Source organism: Macaca nemestrina, chromosome 12 (assembly GCF_043159975.1).
Source record: "Macaca nemestrina isolate mMacNem1 chromosome 12, mMacNem.hap1, whole genome shotgun sequence".
NCBI lineage: Eukaryota > Metazoa > Chordata > Mammalia > Primates > Cercopithecidae > Macaca > Macaca nemestrina.
Window position 1 is genome coordinate 124,237,822 of NC_092136.1, and position 23,359 is coordinate 124,261,180.

The 23,359-nt window shown below is 37.8% G+C and overlaps 1 protein-coding gene across 1 annotated transcript; it reads left to right on the forward strand.

Annotated features, from left to right (window-relative positions):
• The first annotated feature begins 53 nt into the window (after window positions 1-53).
• LOC105476287 (sperm autoantigenic protein 17) lies at window positions 54-21,714 on the forward strand. Its single transcript, XM_011732069.3, has 5 exons — window positions 54-139; window positions 1,436-1,616; window positions 7,953-8,023; window positions 18,185-18,271; window positions 21,387-21,714. Exons 2-5 carry the CDS (start codon window positions 1,463-1,465, stop codon window positions 21,528-21,530), a joined length of 456 nt encoding a protein of 151 aa, XP_011730371.1. The 5' UTR covers window positions 54-139; window positions 1,436-1,462; the 3' UTR covers window positions 21,531-21,714.
• Window positions 21,715-23,359: the final 1,645 nt, after the last annotated feature.

The window sequence follows — 23,359 nt, forward strand, 5'->3', positions numbered from 1 at the left end:
CCGCGACCTCAGGACTGGGCCGTGCGCTCCCCTTCTCGGCCGCCGTAGTTTTGTTTTTTTTTTTTTTTTAAGTAAAAACGGTTACCCAGCAACGAGAAAAACAACCGGAACCGGCGGCACCTGCTTGGAGAGAAAGGAGGTGAGGCCGCTTCCCCACTTCCTCTCCGACACCGAGACCTAGACTTTTCCCTTCGTCTCTTGTACGCTCTCTGCATCCCAGACACATCCTCGGAGCCCTGGGCCGTTTGGAGCCGAGGCAGCCCATTCTCCACGAATCTGAAATCCCAGGTCCTCAACGTCTGCCCCCCCGCCAGCCCTCCTCTGCCCACATTGGTTCAGAATCTCGCCAGCCCTTTTCACCACCCTAGAATGGTTCGATACCTCTATCTACTGCTCCCTCAGAAAAAGCAAAAGAGAGGAGTCAGGCGTGGTGGCGCGCGCCTGTAATCCCAACTGCTCGGGAGGCTGAGGCGGGAGCATCGCTGGAGCCCAGGAGTTCCAGGCCAGAGACACCGTCTCAAAGGAAAAAAAGAAAAAAGCGATGAAACGAGAACCCTCCATAGTCTCATCAAACCGCCTAGTTCTCCCAACCTGCACCCCTACCACGGCTTCCACCTCTATTCCGCATTGACGCACACTCTCACGTTAACAGGCCAGGTCTTTTCATACTCAGCCAGGTTAACAGGCCAGGTCTTTTCATACTCAGCAGCTCAGCCCACTGCTTAGCAGCTACCCTTAATCTGGCCCTTGTATTGCAAGACAGAGAGAGACAGCCTAGTCAAGAAGAAACCGGAAAATATAAGAATTCTAAAACTTTAGAGGCTGGGATTTCAAAATCATGGCACACAGCCCCATCCCATCCCATCCCTCCCCTCCCTCACACACACGCAGGCACAACCCCATTCCACAGTACAAAGGTGTTCGAAGCATTGTGGGCCATGCTTCAGAAGTAGCAGCAAAGGGAAAGGTTGTGCAATTTCTTCATTCAACAAATTAATTTCTAGAACCAGGACTAATTTCTACTCTTTAAAAAAAAAAATAGACCTCAAAGAGGGTCTTCTCAGCAATTGATAATGAATTCAATTTAAGTTTTTAACAATCATTCTCTCTAAATTCCTGTGTGATAGCAAAAATTACCCTTACCTTTTGAGAATACAAAGGGTAAAGAGAAAAAGTCATATTGAAAATTATGGGTTTTTTGTAGGGTTTAAAAAAAATGATTTGGCCTAGTGAATGGGTCTGTATTTGTATTTTTCTAATCCATAATGGAGATTTCAAAACCCTTTGGAAGAAATAGATGGACTTGGGTTGTGTTAGAGAAAAAAGAATTCAAGTTAAAAAAATGTGGGTCTCAGAAATAATTTGTTGGCATAGTTGTGATTATAAAAGTAAAATCAGATAAATTTAAAGACAGTATTCTTTAATGAATCTTTAGGTTCCATAGGCAGTTCTTACCAAGAAGATGTCGATTCCATTCTCCAACACCCACTACCGAATTCCACAAGGATTTGGGAATCTTCTTGAAGGGCTGACACGCGAGATTCTGAGAGAGCAACCGGACAATATACCAGCTTTTGCAGCAGCCTATTTTGAGAGCCTTCTAGAGAAAAGAGAGAGTAAGCTTTCTAAAATTAGTCATTTTTTAAAATAAGAAACTAAGCATTTGTTTATAGTAAAACTTGCTTAAGACCATCTCCATTCTGCAGAAAGCCTTTATGAGGCAGGGAGTTTCCGTTAACAGTTCTTGCTCTTTGAAACAGTATGTACCTCTTTGATATGTTTTCTTAAATTCGTTCCGTATTATCGAAGATTACCAGTTCATTATTCAGACCATCTTCATTGTATTTCTCATGGGCATGCAGTGTGGACGGTAACTGCAAAAGAACATACATTTCTTGGGAGAAATCAGTGGGGGAAAAAAAGATCATATAGTCTACCCTCGTCACGTTCCAGCACACTGTTCTTGTGCATCCCTGGCAGCTGACTATTATTCCTGAAATGAGTATCTGTAGTTTCCTTTCAATTTTGATTCCTTCCATTTGTAAGTATTATAAGTGCTGCAAAAAGAATTCTACACTCCTTAAATAAACTGATATTCACTGGGGTATATGAAACTGTTCTGCAATAACGGCACAGACAACCTGCTTTGAAAGGCAAACTACCAGCTTGGAAACGTAATTTATATTCTTTATGCTAAATTCCATCCTGCACAGAGACCCAGATCCCCACTAACAATAACTCTTTGGTTGAAAGCCAAAGCAAAATTCCTTCACTCCCATAATAAAATTTATAAATCCCCAACCTTGAAGGTTTATGACTGTCAGGACTTTACCAGTTTGGTACTAAAAACCTATCCTTAGCCAGGCATGGTGGTGCGCACCTTTAGTACCAGCTACTCAGGGGCTGAAGCAAGAGGATCACTTGAGCCCAGGGATTCAAGACAGTAGTGAGCTATGAGTAAACCTGTGAATAGCCACTGCACTCCATCCTGGGCAACACAGTGAGTCCCCTTCCCCACTCCTGTGACCCCCGCCCTAACCCCCAGAAAGCCATTCTTGATTAGAATATCCATTTTGTGTAAATTCTTGTCATCATTACTTTTTATTACAGTATTCCAACGGAGTGGTAAAGGTGACTAGAAACAGGCACAAGCAAACAAACATTCAATTGTAATAATTTTATAGTGGAAGAAAACCTGGCACAAGGGTGGAATTAAAACAACTCCCATACACACTGCATAGCTCCACCCCTTGCTTTTTATGCCCTGCCCTCACAGAGCTCAAAATCTCTGCCAATTTCCTGAATGTTGCTGGTCTTTTCCATATCCGGTCAGTGGGAATATTTGTTGCACAATCTGAAACTTTAAATATTTTCCACTGAGCACATTTGATAAACTATATGTAGAAGAGGAAAGTTATTAAGAGAAATCATTTGGCAATAGACTTGGGGGCCTATTTGAGGGCAGAGGTAGGAGGAGAGTGAGGATCGAAAAGCTACCTATCAGGCATTATGCTGATTACCTTGGTGACAAAATTGTCTCTACACCAAAGCTCCTTAACACAGAATTTAACCATGTAACAAATCTGCACATGTGTCCCTTGAACCTAAAATAAAAGTTGGAAGGGGAAAAAAATTATTTGGGAAAAGAGGTGAATTGTAATGAACATTAATTTTATTATAAGATTAACTACAAATTCATGCAGTAAAAGTCTTTAGTCATTTATTTAATTTTAGAACTCAGAAACATTCCATTATAAAAACATTTGCGTCATTGTTACTGGATCACAATAATTAAAGCAAATAATGATTCAGATTAATGGTCTTAGGACACTAGCTCTCTAATAAACAATGAGTAAAACCATTTGAAAAAATTGTAAGCACCACACCCAATTCCACCCATGTCAACCAAAGGCAAATTATCCAGAAGATGTAAGTATCAGAATTCAGTCTCTTCAAAAAGGAAAAAAAAATAATCACTATGGACTTCTGGCTCAGTCCCCACACAATGCAAGAATTCCCTTGCCAGCATTCATCATAGGTGGTTACTACTCTTAATTTTTATTTGTGTGACAGGAAACATGTTAGTATATGATTTAAATGGTATTTCAGGTCACTAGGAAAAAGGTGGACTTTTTATTATTTTAAGATAAAGAAGGAAAAAGATAAAATTGGATCAATTTCTTATATCATATACAAGGACAAATTCCAAATTAGTCGAGTATATAAATGTTTTTTAAAAGAAACCATACAGATACTAGAAGAAAACATGGATGAATTTCTCTATAAGAGAAGAAAAAATTTTGCTAGCTAAATTGCTTTAATTGCTTCAAAATTTGGAAGCAATTAGAGAAAAGATTGTTATAAATTGACAACATAAAATTAAACTTTTACATGAGAAAAAGCACTGTGAGGAAAACAAAACTACAAAAGACAAAAAATATTTGCAATTTACATCCCAATGGGTTAATAGCCCTAATAAATAAATAGTTTGTAAAAACAGTATGTTATAGGCTTATAGAACCCAATAGAAAATATTGGCAAGAGATATGAGCAAACAATTCACACAAAAATGAACATAAATGGCACTTATGAAAAGATATTCAAACATCCATAGTAACAGAAGTCCAGATCAAAACTACACTGAGCTACCAATAACAACCCCTCCATTACATTGGCAAAGAGCCAACATACTCTGTAGGCTGTGGGATAATATGCATTTATATACATTGCTGGTAGATAAGCAAAATGCCATAACTTCCAGGAGGGGAACTTAGCAATACCTACCAAAATTATATATGTATTAAACCTTTGACCCAGAAGTGCCACTTCTACACTTTTCAGTGCATCATTCTTTGTAGAAACAACCCAAATATCCATAGAAGGTTGAGTGAACAAACTATAATACATCTACACAACTGAGTTATATATATAGCTGTTTTCAAAAATGAGAAAGACCTCTCGATAATACTATGGATGATACTGTAGAGTGATTTTCAGGATATATTCAGTGAAAACAGCAAGATGGGGAAAAGTGTGCTTAGTGTGCTACCATTTTTTTGATACAAACGGGGGGTCTCACAGTGTTGTCCAGGCTGGCCTCAAACTCCTGGGCTCAAGTGATGATCCTCCTGCCTCAGCCTCCCAAAGTGCTGGCATAACAGCTGTGAGAAACAACACCTGGCCAGTGTGCTATCATTTAACAAAAGAGATTGATATAAATATATATATCTGTGTGTGTGTGTGTGTGTGTGTGTGTGTGTGTGTGTGTGTGTGTATTTGCCACAGGGTTTGGCTCTGGCTTTGTCGCCCAGGCTGGAGTGCAGTGGTATAATTGTGGATCGTGGCTCCACTGCAACCTCCCAGGCTCAAGCAGTCATCCCACTTCATCCTCCCAAGTAGCTGGAACTACAGGCATGCACAGACGCGCTGGGCTAATTTTTGTTTTTTGTTTTTTGTTTTTTGTTTTTTTGGTAGAGACAGGGTTTTGCCATGTTGCCCAGGCTGGTCTTGAACTCCTGAGCTCAAGCATCTGCCAGCCTCTGCCTCCTAAAGTGCTGGGATTACAGGCATGAAGCACCATGCCCAGCTTTGTTTTTATTTTTAAATGGAAAAGTAAATCTTTAAAAACTTAACATTTACCTTTAGGAGAAAGTGAACAGGGTAGATTAGAGAGAACATTATAGAAAATATCTTGATTTTGGAATCATAAAAGTTTACATAGTTATAATTTTAAATTTAAAATTGTTAAGCTACTCAGGAGGCTGAGGCAGGGGAATGGCTTGAACCCGGGAGGCAGAGGTTCCAGTGGGCCGAGATCGCACCACTGCACTCCAGCTTGGCGACAGAGCAAGACTCCGTCTCAAAATAAAAATTGAAAAAAAAAAAAAAAGTAGTTTTTAATTTTTATTTATTTTGAGACGGAGTCTCCCTCTGTCGCCCAGGCTGGAGTATAATGGCCCGATCTCGGCTCACTGCAAGCTCCGCCTCCTGGATTCACGCCATTCGCCTGCCTCAGCCTCCCGAGTAGCTGGGACTACAGGCACCTGTCACCACGCCCAGCAATTTTTTTTTTTTTTTTTTTTTTGTATTTTTAGTAGAGACGGGTTTTCAGCATGTTACGGGTTTTCAGCATGTTAGACAGGATGGTCTCGATCTCCTGACCTCGTGATCCGCCCCCCTCGGCCTCCTAAAGTGCTGGGATTACAGTCGTGAGCCACCACACCGGGCCAAGAAAAGCAGTTTCTAAAATGTGAAACATATGAGCCTAACTAGTATAGATTGGGTGACATAACCACACAGAAAGGAATTATTTCAAGTGATATTAAAATGGAGCAATTTGACTGTACATGCCTAGTGCATATATCCTAAAAACAAAATGAACTTTAAAAAAAAAAACCCTTAAGCTGCTTTCAGTAATCATTGTTAATCATATTATGGTATGGTTATTCTGAAATTATATATTGAATTTATGTATTGTAGAACAAAGCAAGTAAGGAACTAAGCTAGTGTTATTAGGAATAAGATTTTTGGTGTAGGAAAAATAACATATAATTATGAAGATGAAAGAGGTTAATAAAATCCTGTAATCTTAAATTTGAGTTGAAAAATATCAGTGTAACCTCATGTTTTCTCTTTAAAAAATGAAAGAAGTATTTTCTAGTTCTGTACATTAAAGGCCTCAAAAGAATGACCAACCTAGTACCAGTGAGCACTCAGCTTCTAGGTTGTCATCTCTAAATACCATTCCCAGGAATGAGGGCTTCTTGGAGAACAAGCTAATTTCATGAACTTGGCAGGAAACATACAAGATTAGGCTGAACGTCTTGCCATACCAGAAAACAAGGAAGCTATCAAAGGTTGCTAGAGGTGTTTCCAAAGGACTCAGGAACATTTGAGCACCTGAATAAGCTACCACTAGACAAATGTTTAATAATTAGAGCATCAATAAGAATAATATGTGCATTGGATTGAAATGAATCCATTTTCCTAAACATTCATGAATTTGTGATGGTTAAAGAAAAAACTCATTGGTCATCTTGAGAGGATCCTAGGAATCCAACTGATTATTCTGAAAACTGATAAATAAAAGGAAAGAACTAAACCTTTAACCTTTCTTTTCTGTAAGAACTGTTCTTCAGAGTAACCAAACAGTTGATGAGAAAAAGTTTTCTTTAATGAGTACTCCAGAAAATAAAAAAGTATTGATCAAATTAGAGCATTACCATTTCACATCCCCTAAAGAAATGATCTAAGCAAAGATCATCAGGGGGCCGATAAAAATTATAAAAAGAGTAACCAGACATTATAAATTTTATGACAGAATTACACAGCACTACCAATCAAGTATACTTGCAGAAAAAAAATCAAACCATCAAACCTGAATCAGATCAAATCTATACATCTAGCTGCCAGTCTACAGGAAATTCAAAGGCAGAAGAACTTGTTAAAAGCCACCATGGGGATAATCAGAAACATCTGAACTGTGAAAAACTCCAAAGAGAAAATGACCTAATTTCATCAACAAATAAATTGCAAGGAAAGAATAGGGACTGGGGGATCTTCCTTTAAAAGAAATTTAAAAGACATACAAAGGGTTGTGCATGCCCATTTTCAGGGTCCTGATTTGAACCAACAAATAAACAGACAATGGAAGAAATTTGGATAGTTGACTGAATAGTTGAGGATATTAGGGAATTGTTAATATTTTTAGTATTTTGAAGTATGATAATGGTGTTGTGGTTATATTTTAAGAGAGTATATATTGAGATACATTGTGAAATAAATAATTGTAGATAAAATAACAGGATGCAAGGGAGGGGTTGGGTTAAAAATAATCAGAAGAAAGTGCAGAAAAATAATTAGAAGAAAAGGTTATAGATAAATCATGGGTTGATCATTGAATCTAGACAATATGCTTATGGGAGTTTGTTATCTACTTTTTAGCTTTGAAATTTTTCATAACATAAAGTTAAAGAAAAAATTATTTAAAAATAAATACCTCTCCTTGTCTATGTCAACTGTCTACATAATATACTTCATTAAAAAAAATTTCTCCCATCCTTCACTTTTCCAAACTTTCTGACAACTTAGCATTTAGTTTTATACATTTTTCTGTGTTTACTAATACATGTTCTAAGTGTCTACATTTATATTTAAGTACTGGCATTTGTTCTTTTTCCCTTTTTATTATAAATTCTATGAAGGCAGAAATTATGTTTTTAGTGCTTTTCTAAATATCCCCAAAGGCTCATCCAATGTTCAGTTGGTTATTATATATTTAATAATCACGGGTAATGTCTGCAGTGCTAGGCTATGTACAATGTCAATAAGATTTTGGACTGTCAGTAAAGAACCTATAATTTGAAACAAGAAACTTATATTTGTGTTACTAATGCTACATTTACCTTAATGAATTCAAGTAAATCTGAAGTTACTATATTTTTATTATTTAGAAACCAACTTTGATCCAGCAGAATGGGGGAGTAAGGTAGAAGACCGCTTCTATAACAATCATGCATTCGAGGTATGGTCCTTTGAAGCTATTGGATTTGGCTATTTCTTCTCTCTGTCAACAGCTAGTGATTATTAGGCTATCCCCAGAATTGTGAGAATTATGTGAGGAGGCATCACAAATACCTTATTAAATCTTTTTAATTGTGCTGGGATTTTTTGATGAGAATATTTTTCTAAAGTATCTGAGTCATGTACAGATATTTCACTTAAGTTTAACAATGAACACCAGGAAGAAGTTGCTTAAAAGTTATGAATAATTATTTCATCATTTATTCTTCAAATGTTTTCAGCATCACAGTGCTAAATAGCAGGTACTCCACAAATAATTACTGAATTAATAGATGATATTTCATAGACCAAAACACTATTAGTCCAATTATTTCATTATCATTGATATTATATCATTGATACAATAGACTGGTTAGAATTAAAGATGGTAATGGTATAGTTTTTTCAGAGTCTGAGCCTATCTTTCTCTTCAGCAGCTTTACAAAGACAGCTTTCTCAACCAAGTTTCCTCAAAAAAATTAAGGCCTAAACCAAAGGCACTAATTGCATGTAAGGAATAGGTGTCCTGCTTTGTATCTAGAATGGTTCTGGTTAGGTACCATCCTTGGGAGAATTGAGAAAAGAGCCACTCAAAATATTCTCTGTGTTCCATGGTTCAGATAATGAATGCTGGTTGAGAAAGGCTGTGTGGTATCAGCATTATTGGCATCAACTGGAAACTTGATAGAAATTCAAAGTCTCACAGGAAACATGAAAACCAAGGAAATATGACACCCCAGAATGAACACAACAATTCTCCAGCAATAGATCGTAACTGAAATGAAATTCTTAAAGTCTCAGATAAGGAAGTCAAAATACTGATTTTTAAATATGGTCAGTGAGGTGCAAGATAAATCTGAAAACCAATACAAAGAACTCCGTGAAACAATTCAGGATATGAATGAAAAATTTTACAAGGGGATAGATTTTTATTTTTAAAAAAACCCTAACATAAGTTCTGGAATTGAAGAATTTATTGAAGGAAATATAAAATACATTCAAAAGCTTTAATAATAGACTAGACTAGGTAGAAAAAAAAATTTTTAGAACTTGATTACATGTCTGAAACAATCCAGTAAGACAAAAATAAAAAAGAATAAACAAAGCCTTTAAGACATTTGGGACAACATAAATCAGCTGAATATTTGAATTATTGGTATCCCCAAGGACAAAAAGATCAGAAGGCTTAGAAAACCTGTTTAATGCAATAATAGATGAAGGCATCGCAAGTTTAGCAAGAGATTTAAACATCTAGATATAGGAGGTGCAGCGATTCCCCAAACAAATACAATGCAAAAAAAAAAGTTTTCACCACAGCACATTAGAATCAAACTATCTAAAGTCAAAGAGTGAATTCTAAAAACAGCAAGAGAAAAACATCTCATCAACTGTGAGGGAAACCCAATCAGACTAATAACCATACTTCCCAGCAGAAAGCTGACAGGCCAGGAGAGAATGGGATGAAAATTCAAAGAGCTGGAAGAAAACAACCATCAGCCAAGAATTCTATATCCAGCAAAATTAGCCTTCATAAATGAAGGAGAAATAAAGTATTTCCCAAACAAGCAAATGCTGAGGGCATTTGTCTGTACGAGGCTGACCCTACAAGAAGTCTTCGAGGAAATCCTAAACTTGGAAGCAAAAAGATGGCATTTAGCATCATGAAAACACATGAAAGTATGAAATTCACTGTTAAAGCGATCACACAAAGGAGGAACAGAAATGAATCAAATAGCACCACTACAGAATTCCACCAATCCACAGTGACAAACAGTAAGAGAAAAAGAAACAAATAATGTATAAAATAACCAGAAAGCAATTAACAATATGACAAAAGGAACAAAACTCTACATATCAATAATAACTTTAAACAGATATGGATTAAATGTTCAACATAAAAGCTATAGACTGACTGAATGGATTTCTTTAAAAAAAAACCAAAATGATTCAACTAAATGCTGCTAATAAGAAACTCACCTTACCTGTAAAAACATATTGACTGAAAGTAAAGAGGTAGAAAAAGATATTCCATGCCAACAGAAACCAAAAGCAAGCAGAAATAGCTATAATTATATTAGGTAAAACAGACTTTAAGTCAAAAACAGTAAAAAACAACAACAAACAAGTTTATTTTATAATGATAAAGGGATCAATTCAGTAAGAGAATATAACAATTGTAAATATATATACACCCAGCACTGGAACAACCAGATTCATTAAAAAAAAAATTACTATGTCTAAAGACAGAGGTAGACTACAATACAATAATAGTGAGGGGCTTCAACACCCCACTGAAAGCAGTAGGCAAATTATCTAGACAGAAAATAAACAAAGTAACTGATATCATTTGACTGTGTCCCCACCCAAATCTCATCTTGAATTGTAGTTCCCATAATCCCCACATGTTGTGGGAGGGATGCAGTGGGAGGTAATTGAATCATGGGGGGTGATGGTTTAATAAGGGGCTTTTCCCCCCTTTGCTCAGCTCTCATTCTCTCTCCTGCCACCCTATGAAGAGATGCCTTCCACCATGATTGTAAGTTTTCTGAGGCCTCCTCAGCCATGCAGAACTGTGAATCAATTAAACTTCTTTTCTTAATAAATTACCCAGTCTCAGGTATTTCTTCATAGCAGCATAAGAACAGACTAATATAGTGATTTTTTTTTTAGGCAAAGTCTCATTCTGTCACCCAGGCTGGAGTGCAGTGGCACAATCTCAGCTCACTGCAACCCCCACCTCCTGGGTTCAAGTGATTGTCCTGCCTCAGCCTCCCGAGTACCTGGAATTACAGGTGCGTGCCACCACGCCCAGCTAATTTTTGTATTTTGTATTTTCACCATGTTGGCCAGGCTAGTCTCAAACTCCTGGGCTCAAGTGATCCATCCACCTCTGCTTCCCAAATTACTGGGATTACAGTCATGAACCACTGCTCGCAGCCTAATACAGTAAATTGGTACTGCAGAGAGTAAGGCACTGCTATAAAGATACCCAAAAATGTGGAAGTAACTTTGGAACTGGGTAACAGGCAGAGGTTGGAACCATTTGGAGGGCTCAGAAGACAGGAAGATGTTGGAAAGTTTGGAACTTCCTAAAGACTTGTTGAATAGCTTTGACCAAAATGCTGATAGTGATATGGACAACGAAGTCTAGGCTAAGGTGGTCTAAGATGGAGATGAGGAACTTGTTGAAAACTGGAGTAAAGGTCACTCTTACTATACAAAGAGACTGGCAGCATTTTGCCTCTTCCCTAAAGATCTGTGGAACTTTGAACTTGAGAGAGATAATTTACGGTATCTGGCAGAAGAAATTTCTAAGCAGCAAAGCATTCAAGAGGAAGTAGATCATAAAAGTTTGGAAAATTTGCAGCCTGATGACACAACAGAAAGCAAACCCCATTTTCTGGGGAGAAATTCAAGCTGGCTGCAGAAATTTGCATAAGTAATGAGAAGCTAAATGTTAATCACCAAGACAATGGGGAAAATGTCTCTAGGGTATGTCAGAGACCTTCACAGCAACCTCCCATCACAATCCTGGAGGTGTAGAAGGGAAAAATGGTTTCCTGGGCCAGACCCAGGGCTCCCCTGCTCTATGTAGCCTCGGGACATGGTGCCCTGTGTCCCAGCTGCTTCAACTCCAGCCCTGGTTCAAAGGGGCCAATGTACAGTTCAGGCCATTGCTTCATAGGGTGCAAACTCCAAGCCTTGGTGGCTTACATGTGGTGTTGAGCCTGTGGGTCCACAGAAGTCAAGAATTGAAGTGTGGGAAACTCCACCTAGATTGCAGCGGATGCACCTGGATGTCCAGGCAGAAGTTTGCAGCAGGTTCAGAGCCCCCATGGAGAACCTCTACTAGGGTAGTGCAGAAGGGAAATGTGAGGTCGGAGCCCACACAGAGTCCCCATTGGGGCACTGCCTGGTGGAACTGTGAGAAGAGGGCCACCGTCCTCCAGATCCTAGAATGGTAGATCCACCAACAGCTTGCACTGTGCGCATGGAAAAGCTGCATACACTCAATGCCAGCCCATGAAAGCAGCCAAGAAGGGAGCTTTACCCTGCAAAGCCACAGGGGTGGAGCTTCCCAAGGCCATGGGAGCCCACCTCTTGCATCAGCACACCATGGATATGAGACATGGACTCAAAGAAGATCATCTTGGAACTTTGAGGTTTAATGACTGCCCTGTTGGATTTCAGACCTACATGGGGCCTGTAGCACCGTTGTTTTGGCCAATTTCTCCCATTTGGGGCAGCTGTATTTACCCAATGCCTGTACTCCCATTGTATCTTGGAAGTAACTAACTTGCTTTTGATTTTATAAGCTCATAAGCATAAGGAACTTGCCTTGTCTCAAATAAGACTTTGAACTTGAACTTTTGGGTTAATGCTGGAATGAGTTAAGACTTTGGGGGACTGTTGTAAAGGCATGATTCTATTTTGAAATGTAAGAGCATGAGATTTGGGAGGGGCCAGGGGCCAAATGATATACTTTGGCTGTGTCCTCACCCAAATCTCATCTTGAATTATAGTTCTCATAATTCCCATATATCATGGGAGGGATCTTGTGGAGGTAATGGAATCATGGGTTGGGGGGTGGTTTAATAAGGGGCTTTTCTCTCTTTGCCCTGCTCTCATTCTCTCTCTTGCCACCCTTTGAAGAGGTGCCTTCCGCCTTGATAGTAAGTTTCCTGAGGTCTCCCCAGCCATGCAGAACTGTGAGTCAATTAAACCTCTTTTCTTTATAAATTACCCAGTCTCAGGTATTTCTTCATAGCACTATGAGAATGGATTGATACAATAGCATTGGACTGAAACCTGACTTTAAGCAAATGGACCTAACAGACATTTACAGAACATTCTACCCAACAACTGCAGAATATGTATTCTTTTCATCAGCACATGGAACATTGTCAAAGATTGACCATATTATGTTAGGGCACAAAACAAGTCTCAACAAATTTTAAAAAGTCAAAATAATATCAAGTATTTTGTCAGACCACAGTGGAATTAAACTAAAAATCAATACCAAGAGGAACTTTGGAAATGATACAAATACATGGAAATCAAACAACATGTCTCTGAATGTCTATTGGATTAAAAAAAAACTTAAGACAGAAATTTTTAAAAACTGTTTAAAACAAATGAAAACTGGAAACACAACATATCCAAATCTATGGTATACAGAAAAAGTAGTGCTAAGAGAGAAGTTGATAGCAATAAATGCCTACATCAAAAATGCAGAAAGATTACAAATTAATAATCAAAGGATGAACCTCAAGCAACTTGAAAAGCAAGAACAAACCAAACAGTAGCAGAAGAGAGAACAAAGATCAGAGCAAAACTAAATAAAATAGAGACTAAAATAACAATACAAAGGATTAACAAAACAAAAACTTGGTTCATTGAAAAGATAAATAAAATTGATAAATGGCTAGCTAGACTAACCAAGAAGAGAGAAGACCCAAATAAACAAAATCAGAAATGAAAAAGAAGATATTACAACTGATAGCACAGAAATACAAATGGTCATCAGAGACCATTATGAACAATTATACACTCACAAACTAGAAAACGTAGAGGAAATAGATAATTTCCTGGAAATATACAACCTACCAAGATTGAACCAGGAAGAAATAGAAAACCTGAACAGACTAATAACAAGTAGCAAGATTGATTCAGTAATAAAAATCTCCCCCACCCCAACACCACCAAAAAAAAGCCTAGGACTGGATGGATTCACAGCCAAATTCTACCCAGTTGTGCATACAAAGGAGAACTAATACCACGCCTCCTGAAACTATTCCAAAAAATTGAGAAGAACGGATTCTTCCTAACTCATTCTATGAAGCCAGTATCACCCTAATACCAAAACGAGACAAGGACCCAAGAAAAACAGAAAACTACAGACAAATATTCCTGATGAACATAGATTCAAAAATCTTCAACAGAATACTAGCAAACAGAATCCAACAGCACATCAAAAAGGTAATACACCATGATAAAATCAGTTTTAAACCAGGGATGCAAGGATGGTTCAACATATGCAAATCAATAAATGTGATACATCACATCAACAAAATGAAAGACAAAAACCATATGCAGAAAAAGCATTTGATAAAATCCGACATCCCTTCATGATAAAAAACCTCAACAAACTAGGCAGAGAAGGAACATACCTCAAAACAATAAATGCCATATACAAAAATCCCACAGCTAATATTATACCAAATGGGAAAAAGTTGAAAGCAATCCCCCAAAGAACAGGAACAAGACAAGGATGCCCATTTTCACCCTTCCTATTCAACATAGTACTGGAAGTCCTAGCCAGAGCAATGAGGTAAGGGAAAGAAATTAAAAGCATCCATACTGGAAAACAGGAAGTCACATATCTCTGTTTGCTGATATATATATGTATATATATTCGGAGATGGGGTCTCATTCTGTCATCCAGGCTGGAGTGCCATGGTGTAATTATAGCTCACTGTAGCCTTGGCCTCCTGGGCTCAAGGGATCCTCCCATCTTAGCCTCCCAATTTGCTAGGACTACAAACATGTGCCACCACACTGAATAATGTTTTTGTCTTTTGTAAAAACGGGCTTTTGCTATATTCAGGCAGGTCTCAAACTCCTGGCCTCAAGCAATCATCCTGTCTTGGCCTCCCAAAGTGCCGGGATTACAGACATGAGCCACCATGCCTGAATCCCAATATAATCTTATATCTAGAAAAATCTAAAGACTCCACAATAAAACTCTTAGATTTGTTAAATGAATTCAATAAAATTACAGGATACAAAATCAATGCACAAAAATCAGTAGCATTTCCATACACTAATAACAGTCTAACTGAGAAAGGAATCAAGAAGGCAATTCCATTTATAATACCTTTAAAAAACACATAGGAGTAAATGTAACCAAGGAGGTGAAAAAACTGTACAAGAAAAACTACAGAACACTGATGAAACCAATTGAAGATGACACAAACAAATGGAAAAACATCACAGGCTCATGGATCAGAAGAATTAATAACTTTAAAATGACCATACTTCTCAAAACAATCTACAGATTCATTGCTATCCCTATCAAAGTACCAACTCACTTTTCACAGAATTGGGAAAAACAATCCTAAAATTCATATGGAACCAAAAAAGAGTCCAAATAGCCAAAGCAATCCTGAACAGGAAGAACAAAACTGGAAACATCACATTACCTGACTTCAAATGATATTATAGGTTGGTGCAAAAGTAATTGCCATTTTTGCTATTACTTTCAGTGGAAAAGTCCCAATTACTTTTGCACCAACCTAATACAAGGCTATAGTAACCAAAACAGCACAGAACTGGTATAAAAACAGATACATAGATCAACGGAATAGAGGAGAGGAGCCAGAAATAAAGCCATGTACATATAGCCAACTGATCTTTAGCAAAGCTGATAAGAACATATACTGTGGAAAGGATATCATCCTCTTCAATAAATAGTGCTGGCAAAACTGGAGAGCCATATGTAGAAAAATGAAACTGGACCCCTATCTCCCATTGTACACAAAAATCAACTCATCATGGATTAAAGACTTAAACATAAGACCTAAAACTATAAAAATACTAGAAGAAAACCTAGGGGAAACTTTTCTGGATATTGGTCTAGGCAAAGAATGTATGACTAAGACCACAAAAGCACAGGCAACAAAAACAAAAATAGACAAATGGGACTTAATTAAACTAAGAAGCTTCTGCACAGTAAAAGAAATAATCAACAGAGTGAAGACATAAGCTGTTGAATGGGAGAAAATATTTGCAAACTATTCATCCAACAAGGGACTAATATCCAAAATACACAAGGGAGTCCAACAATTCAACAACAACAAAAAATAAGTAATCCCATTAAAAAGTGGGCAAAGGGCTGGGAGTGGTGGTTCATGCCTGTAATCCCAGCACTTTGGGAGGCAAGGCAGGAAGACTGCTTGAGCCCGGGAGCTTGACATTAGCATGCCCAACATGTCAAAACCCATCTCTTCAAAAAATTAGCCAGATGTGGTGGTGTGCACCTGTAGGCCCCAGCTACTTGGAAGGCTAAGGTGAAAGGACCACTTGAGCCCACAGGCCAAGGCTGTAGTGCACTCCAGCCTGGGCAACAGAGCGAGGCACTGTCTCAAAAAGAAAGAAAGAGAGAAAGAGAGAAAGAAAGGAGGGAGGGAGGGAGGGAGGGAAGAAGGGAGGAAAAAGTACTTGGAAAAGGATATGAATAGAGATTTTTTTAGAAGAAGACATACAGTGTCCAACAGGTATATTTAAAAATGCTCAAAATCACTAATCATCAGAGAAGTACAAATCAAAACTACAATAAGATATTATCTTACCCCACTCAGAATGACTATTATGAAAAAGACAATAACAGATACTGGCAAGGATGCAGAGAAAGGAGAACTCTTATACACTGTTGTCAGGAATGTAAATTAGTACAGCCGCTAACGAAAGCAGTATGGAGATTTCACAGATAACTAAAAATAGAATGACCATTCAGTCCAGCAATCTCTGTGCTAGATATCTACCCAAAGGAAAATAAATCAATACATCAAAAGATACCTTCATTTTTATGTTGTTTGCAACACCATTCACAACAGCAAAGATATGGAATCAACCTAAGTGTCTGTCCAATGGATGAATGAATAAGGAAAATATGGGATATATACACAATGGAATACAATTCAGCCATAATAAAGAATGAAGTCATGTCTTTTCTAGCAACGTGGATGAAACAGGAGGCCATTATCTTAAGTGAAACAAGCCAGGCACAGAAAGACATGTAGTGCTTGTTTTCATTCATAAGTGGGTGCTGAAAAAATGTGTTTAAATGGGCATAGACAGTGGAATGATAGATAATGGAGACTCAGAAGAGTGAGGAGCGGTGGGAGAAGGGACAATAATGAGAAATTGGTTAAAGGCTAAAATGTACATTATTTGGGTGACTGACACCCTAAAAGCCCTGACTTGATCACCAATCCACACATGTAACAAAATTATACATGTACTCCATAAATGTGTACAAATATAAAAGAAAAAGAAGAAATTCAAAGTATTGGGCCCCACTCCAGGTCTACAAATCAGAAGTTACATTTTTAAGAGATCACCAGAATAATTCGTAGGTACATTAAAATTTGAGAACACTGCTCTAGACAACTGAGGTAGTACTATTAGCCACAAAGCACAGCAGATATTAGAATTGAAAAGAATTCACAAAGTTCAGGTTTTGGTGGTGTTCTCCAGTAGATTTGGGGAATTTCCTGAAGAAGGAGTTGTCACTTAGTACACGAGTTTGAAAGTGAAGTTCCATCCATTTGTGCCTGTAGATATGGGCGCGTTCTGTGTATTTCCATGTTACTAGATTCTCTGTGCTCATGTTTTAGTTGTATTCACGTTTTATCGATATCAAAGGAATAATGTTGAAAAATGTTAAAATCCTTGCGTCACATAGCAATTTTGGGGTGTTTCTTTTTTTAATTTTAAAGGCTTTATTTGATTAACTTATACTTAAATTTTGGTTTTATGGGTTAAAGAAGCTCTTTCCATAGGTGTGAATTAGCAATGGAGGAAGACTTAAATAGCCACGTCAAAATAGGCAGAGGTGGTTTCTCCTTTTATATTTAAATCATAAAGCAAAACTCCACAGCAAAAGTTACTTCTTTGACTAGTTTTAATCCATAAATGTCACTAAAAAGTCAATTTGATGTCACATTCTGGAAGACAATGTCATTTATTCCTATTTTAGAAACTATTGGAACCTCTTTTTTATACTTTGTTCAGGATTCATTACATCATTTTACCAACTTTTAGTATAGGACAGTGGTTTATTTTTAACATAAAACAGTGGTACACACATTCCAAAAGCAATAGATCAAACATTTTTGCCAATTATTTGGTCTTTAATATTTGTTTACACATATTCCCTTAAGAGCTTTTATTATTTCTTCTTGTTTTCATGTATTTTCCTTATTAAAAGATAAATATGTAGTATTTAATTCCCCCTATTTCTCAGTAATTTAAAGTAATATTTCATTACTTCTAAGCAGTTTGATACAAGATTTTGTTATTTTGGAAACATTGCTGATTTGGCTCTCTTCTACCTGTCCAGGAGCAAGAACCACCTGAGAAAAGTGATCCTAAACAAGAAGAATCTCAGATATCTGGGAAGGAGGAAGAGACATCAGTCACCATCTTAGTATGTAATATTTTTCATGTACTATTGGATTCCTACAAAGAATGATATTGCCCAATTTAAAATTGAACTCTAAATATGAATGTCTGTTATCTTTATTGTCAAAATTATGATTTTACTTTTCCAGATAATTAACATCAGTGATAAACTAACTGGTAGATCATTTTCAGCCATGCCTCTTATGATCACAAACTCATTTTTCCCTTAAAAATTAAATCTTATTTTTCAAGATTGTTAATGGATGGAAAAATCTCCCTATGGGGAAGGGCAGACAGAACTCACAGCCCTAGTCATGATCCTTCAGATTCATCTTCCACTTTGGGAATTTTTCACTAATTGGTGCTGTCACCACTACACAATAGCAAATGTTCAGAGATAACAAAAGGAAAAATCACAGGGAATTACATACAGCCAAAATAATGGCTTTACAACAATGTGGCTTATTTGTCTTCCATGCATAACCCTCTACAAAAATGCCTTTGTGCCTGATGTACTACATCCAAGCAGTCAAGACATAGCAGAGGCCAGGTGCGGTGGCTCACGCCTGTAATCCCAGCACTTTGGGAGGCCAAGGCGGGCAGATCATGGTGAAACCCCATCTCTACTAAAAATACAAAAAAATTAGCCGACTGTGGAGGCGGGCGCCTGTAGTTCCAGCTACTTGGGAGGCTGAGACAGGAGAATGACGTGAACTCAGGAGGCGGAGGTTGTAGTGAGCCAAGGTCACACTACTGCACTCCAGCCTGGGCAACAGTGCAAGACTCCTCAAAAAAAAAAAAAAAAAAAAGGACATACCAAAAGGCCTATGTTCGGTAATGTCACTTTAATAACTTGAAGTCAGCAACAGTGAGAATATTAAGACCATGGCAAACACTGCAAATCAGGGTTTTGTTTCTTCTGGAGAGCCAGTTGTTAAAACACATACCAGTACACCATTGTCTGTATTCTTCATACTCCAGACTCTTGTGGACTAGGCCTCATAAGAAAGAAGAACTCACTCTCTACAATGTCGAAGTTCAAACTTCTGAGTTCCTTTTTATGTCTTAGGTCCCAGGTAGTTGCCCAAGAACTGGCAGCCAGAATGGATATCCCCTCAAGGAATACCCTACTTCCTACCTAGTGATGCATTGCTTTTCCTTATAGGATTTACAGGTGGCCGGGCGCGGTGGCTCAAGCCTGTAATCCCAGCACTTTGGGAGGCCGAGACGGGCAGATCACGAGGTCAGGAGATCGAGACCATCCTGGCTAACTTGGTGAAACCCCGTCTCTACTAAAAAATACAAAAAACTAGCCGGGCGAGGCGGCGGGCACCTGTAGTCCCAGCTACTCAGGAGGCTGAGGCAGGAGAATGGCATAAACCCAGGAGGCGGAGCTTGCAGTGAGCTGAGATCAGGCCACTGCGCTCCAGCCTGGGCGACAGAGCAAGACTCAGTTTCAAAAAAAAAAAAAAAAAGATGTACAGGTTATTCAATTGTATTGTTTTCTGTTATATTCAATTATATTCAATTTCCATTGTATTCAATTATATTCAATTGTACTCTGAAGATTCATGCATTTTACTGTCTGTAAATTTATAGCTACAAACTTATAACCAATTTTTTTTAAAAGAGGGTATGTGCCAAAGTTCAACCAACCATGTTAAAACTGACATTATTGGACTAAATGGATTTTATTTATTTACTATTAGGTTGTACTGAAATAACATTAAGATATAACAGGAAGATTAACATTAAGATGTAACAGGAAGTCAAGCAAGAAGGGAGTTTTATTTCCTTACATCTTTCATAGGTGCTCTTACACAGGTTTTCATGAGTTTGAGTTTGAGTAGGGATCTCATTGATTTCAAACTTGAGTGTATTTGTTTGCCTATATTAGGATGTCGTCTCGAAGAATTTTGTACCATTCTGTTTGCATTTAAAAGTTTAAGAGCTAGATTTGTCTCATTGTTTATAATGGGGGGATAGGAGGCTTGAGCAACCCAAAGGTCCATTAATATGAGATTGAGTAAATATTAAATAAAAGTACATCAGTATAATATAATGATGTCATAAAAAAAGAATGAGCAGAGTTATACACTGACTAATAACACAGAAAAAGAGAACCAAGATATATCGTTACATGGAAAAAGTAGCTGCAGAACTCTGTGATTAGCATGATCTCATTTTTAAAATAAAAAGGCACATATATATATATACCCATATGAATATATTTGCATATAGAGAAATTTTGGAAGGATGTAGATACTCAACTCATAATAATGGGTATCTCCCAGGAGCAGGATTTGGATAGAGGGAGAAAATTATCACTGCCAGTGACATTTGAGTTTTTTAAAGTGTATACATGTCATTTCTATAATTTTAAAAGATATATTAAAAGCTGTATATTCAATTGTACACTGAAGATTCATGCATTTTACTGTCTGTAAATTTAGAGCTAAAAATTTATACCCATTTTTTTTTAAAAGAGGGTATGTGCCATAGTTCAACCAACCATGTTAAAACTGACATTATTGGACTAAATGGATTTCTCCTTGGCACCTCACTTTAAATGTATGACTATGATTAGCTAATCATTGAGAAATTGAGAAGTTATTCTAATTCATTATATATCATTGTGATTATTTTGAAACATAACATTTACTATTCTTTCTCCTTAACATTTTTACTATGCCTCAAAGATTCTTTCTTGTCCCCCCAAACCCCCCCAAAAATGTTATTGCTCAGGAAACTTAAATAGACACTATTTTGGGGGAAAGAAAGTTGGCAATGATCTTTCGTTGCAGAGACATATTAAAAGATATGTCTTTTAATATCTATCTGTATTCTTCATACTCCAGACTCTTGTGGACTAGTCCTCATAGAAAGAAGAACTCACTCTCTACAATGTCGAAGTTCAAACTTCCGAGTTCCTTTTTGTGTCTCAGGCGAACAAAATGTCTGCTATTTTGGCATTTGCTATTTGGTACATATACAATGTGACAATATATGAAATTCCCTCAGGAAGCAACAACTCTCAGATAGTTGCATCCCTAAATTGATTAAATTTGTTGCATTATTTTTATGGCATCAAAAATACGGCATGTTTAAAGAGTCTCTTACTTTTTCTCCTTTCGATGAAGGACTCTTCTGAGGAAGATAAGGAAAAAGAAGAGGTTGCTGCTGTCAAAATCCAAGCTGCCTTCCGGGGACACGTAGCCAGAGAGGAGGTAAAGAAAATGAAAACAGATAGTCTTCAAAATGAGGAAAAAGAGGAAAACAAGTGAGGACACTGGTTTTACCTCCAGGACACATGAAAAATAATCCAAATCCATCAACCTTCTTGTTAATGTCATTTTTTCCTGAGGAAGGAAGATTTGATGTTGTGAAATAACATTCGTTGCTGTTGTGAAAATCTGTCATGAGCATTTGTTTAATAAGCCTACCATTGAAACATGCCACTTGAAGATTTCTCTGAGATCATGAGTTTGTTTACACTTGTCTCAAGCCTATCTATAGAGACCCTTGGATTTAGAATTACAGAACAAAAGCATCTGAGATTACAGAGATCTCAGAGGTTATGTGTTTTAACCATTATCAAATGAATAAATCCTCTCTATCACATCCCCCAAAAATGTTCTTTAGCTCCTGTTTCACTCCTAGTGATAAAAAATTTCACTGCTTCTTAATGATAGTCTATTTTCTTTTGGAATTTTTAGAAAGATAAGCTGGGACAAAAATCTGCCTCCTTCAGCCTGGCCCACATGGTGAAACCCCATGTCTACTAAAAATACAAAAATTTGCCAGGCATGGTGGCGCACACCTGTAATCCCAGCTACTTGGGAGGCTGAGGCAGGAGAATTGCTTGAACCTGGGAAGTGGAGGTTGCAGTGAACCGAGATTGCACCACTGCACTCCAGCCTGGGCGACAGAGCAAGACTCCATCTCAAAAAAAAAAAAAAAAGAAAAGAAAGAAACCCTGCCTCCTTGTAAGTTTAACCCACTGGCTTTCATTTTTCATACATGTATTCAATCATTTATTGAAAATGTATTGAGCACTATTCATGTGCTGGGAATTAATAGTGAATATTTGTTCTTACACTCATGCAATTTACAATTCTTTATTGTTTTGCTCTCCAGAACCACACAGAACAAGACTAATAACATCATATTGGAAAAAGCAAAAGCTATCATATCATGCTGACTTCTTCAGTTAAAACTTCCCAAGTTTTTAAGTATACAAATGGTAATGCCTGTTTCACAAACTCAGAGGCTTTATCTCTTTTATGTTTTCAATGAACCATTCAAATCCCCAGCGCCTTATTTTTAGAAAGTTCAGTCTCTCCTTTTTGAGGCCTCTCCACCCTTGATTGTCGAAGAAACTGAGAGTTCATGTCTTAGACCAAAGGGTGCAGTTCTCTTCCCAATACTAAGGGTGGAAAGTGGAGTCTTACCATTTAGTTAATGCTGTTGCCTTCTACCATAATGTTGTAGTATAGTCCAGCAGACTAAGGCGATTCTCTGGCTGGTTCCAATCCTGCCTGCACCACAGTGGATGACCCATGATTTAGTTCCAGGATTACATCTCTCTTGGTTTATAGTCACAAAGTCAGTCTTCCCCCAAAACTCAAAAACAAGCCAGGATGGCTCAGTCCTGAGGAGCTTCTAAAACCAGGTATATGTTGTCACAACAAATACTCTCCTACAAATACTTTGATCCTTGTCCTAGGCTTAGACATGTTCTTTCTGCAAAGCAGTTTTATTTCGGGTGCCTCACTGCCCTTCCCTGGCACTGAGCCTTTATCAGACTCTGCAACAGAGGTTCCCCCAAGTGATCGCCACTCAAACACAGTTGATTCACACCAACGCTTCCAAGGTTGTGGCATTCATTCTCTAATGTCCACTCATACAGGCAGCCTTTCTCCTTCCAAAATCTTGCTGCCACTATAGAGAGTTTCATGCTAGCTAAACACAAGTCTCTAATATCCCCCTTCCTCCCCTCCTTAACCCCTTTCCTCCAGGCTTACAGAGTAAAAGAAATCAGTTCTCCTCCAGGATTCCAGCTGTTCGTCCCTCCCATTCCACTGAAAGCACCAGCTTCTAACACCTTCCCCTC